Here is a 1,953-nt window from a genome sequence, read left to right on the forward strand (position 1 = left end):
GGCGTCCTAAGCCGGAGGGGGGGGGGGCACAGAAGGAAGGGGCCCCGGGCAAAGCTGGAAGGGGAGGGGTCCAGAAAGCGAGAGGGGCAAGACAGCTCTCAGAAACAGGACCCTGAAAGCAGGGAGGTGCTGGGGAGATGGGTGGGGAGGAGACCGGGGCTCCGGGAGGGCGCTCACTCACCCGAACCAAGTAGGAAACCCCGGGTCCCATGACTTTGTCGTTGGGATGCAGCCAGCCCCGCGTGGGCTTATTGACAAAGCTCCCGTGGCGGGTCCACNCCCTCCGCCCCCCTCCCCGTCCTCGGCTGCCCTCCCTGGCTCCCCCTTCGGCCCCGGGCGCCCCCCCGCTGGGTTGGCCAGCTTCAGGGTGCTCATCCGGGGGAAGAAGGAGCACAGGGTGGTGGGACTCTCATCCCCAGGCAGAGGTGGCAGCATAGGCCCCAGAGACGAGGCTGACGGGGAAGGCGGCTCTTCCGGGGGGCTGGACCCCGAAGCCCCCTCCTCCAGCGATGAGAGAGACTCATTCCGAAGTGGGTTGTACTTGGGCTTGGGGGGCAGGAGATCCATGGCTGGAAGGGGAGGAAGGCTGCTGGCCAGCCCGGCCCCCCTGCCAGTCCGGGCAAGGGGGCCAGGCAGGGGGCATCCCCAGGCCCTTAGCCTGATGGGACCGCTCTGGCCCGGGGGTCCCAAGGGTCCTGGGAAGGGAGAGGGAGAGGCGGCGCTGCTGCCCCCCCACCGCTCAGAGCCAGCTAGTTTCAGGCCCCATCCCCGCCCAGCCTGGAGCCTCTTCTCCGGTGGAGAGGAGAACAGGCTGGACCCGGAGCGGCCTGGCTCCTCCCCAGGGGCGGGGAGCTGAGGCGAGAGCCCAATCCCGAGGACACTGCTGACTCACAGGCTCCGAGGGGCTGAACCCCCACCACTGCCCCAGCCGAGAACTCGGGCAGGGACCGGGTCCCCACCCTGCCCCCAGACAAACCACCAGTAATCCGGCGAGGGGAGTAAAGTGGGGGTGGGAGGGAAGGATGTAGGCATGAGAAGGGAAGGAGGGAAATAAGGGTTGGTCTGGATCAATCCAAACAGGACATGGGCAGGCCAAAGGGAGCAGGAAGCCGCGGGAGAGTAATGGGGGAATGAGAGAGGAAACAGAGGCAGCTGGGGGTGGGAAAGGGAGGGGACCCTGAGCTCAGCACTTCCCTTCCTGTCCCAGTGGAACAAATTCCCCCCTCCCGCAGCCCAGGCCTGGCTACCCCCGCTGCGATGGCACAGTGGGGTGGTGGCCCTAGGGAGCCGGGGCCATTAGCACCCTCTGCCACACCAGCTGTGGACAGGAGGTAAAGAAATGGGGAAAAGATGGAAGTGGTCTCAGTGGGCAGAGCGAAGCCAGTGCCTAAGGGGAACAAACTCCAACCTGGGAGGTGCCTCAGGGAACCACCCGGTGGGAGGCAGAGCAGAGCACAGGACAGGCGGTCGGGCCTCGTTCTCTCTGCGCAGCCCCCACCATGCCGAGGAGCAGCGCCCCGCACTCTTGCGCCCCCCCCCCCCCCCGGGGCCTAGTTAGCAAAGCAAGCTGTGGATGGTGGGTGGGTGGCAAGACACTGACACTGAGGTCGGCTCCCTGAACGCACTCTCTCGCGCCGGTGACCGGGGAAGATGCTGGTGTCCGCCAGGGGCCACAGTGTGACTGAAGAACACGGGACAGTGAAAAGTCCTCCGACACAAGTGGGGGCCGCAGGCCACGAAGGGACAGAGGGGGCAGAACGCAAATCTGTGTCAAGGGGCGTCAGGGATGGGCTGAGGCTGGACACAGGGAACAGCTCAAACCCATCCCTCCCACCCACAGCTTCCTGCCACAGCTCTGCTTGAGGGGGCCGTGGAGGAAGGGGGCGATCGGCAAACAAGTGGCAAAAGCTACGCAGAACCCCCGCGCTCACCCGGGGAATACCTACTCTCAAA

At 66.0% G+C, this 1,953-nt stretch overlaps 1 protein-coding gene across 1 annotated transcript in view; it reads right to left on the bottom strand.

Moving 5' to 3' along the window:
* Nucleotides 1-1,465, bottom strand: part of SHC1 (SHC adaptor protein 1) — a 7,248-nt gene extending 5,783 nt beyond the window's left edge. Inside the window, 2 exon segments of the mRNA XM_077764052.1 lie at nucleotides 182-279; nucleotides 282-1,465. Of these exon segments, the coding sequence (XP_077620178.1) occupies nucleotides 182-279; nucleotides 282-567 (384 nt within the window). The 5' untranslated portion in view covers nucleotides 568-1,465.
* Between the last annotated feature and the right edge of the window lie 488 nt (nucleotides 1,466-1,953).

This window comes from Crocuta crocuta, unplaced genomic scaffold, assembly GCF_008692635.1.
Source record: "Crocuta crocuta isolate KB4526 unplaced genomic scaffold, BGI_CrCroc_1.0 scaffold528, whole genome shotgun sequence".
Taxonomy (NCBI): Eukaryota; Metazoa; Chordata; class Mammalia; order Carnivora; family Hyaenidae; genus Crocuta; species Crocuta crocuta.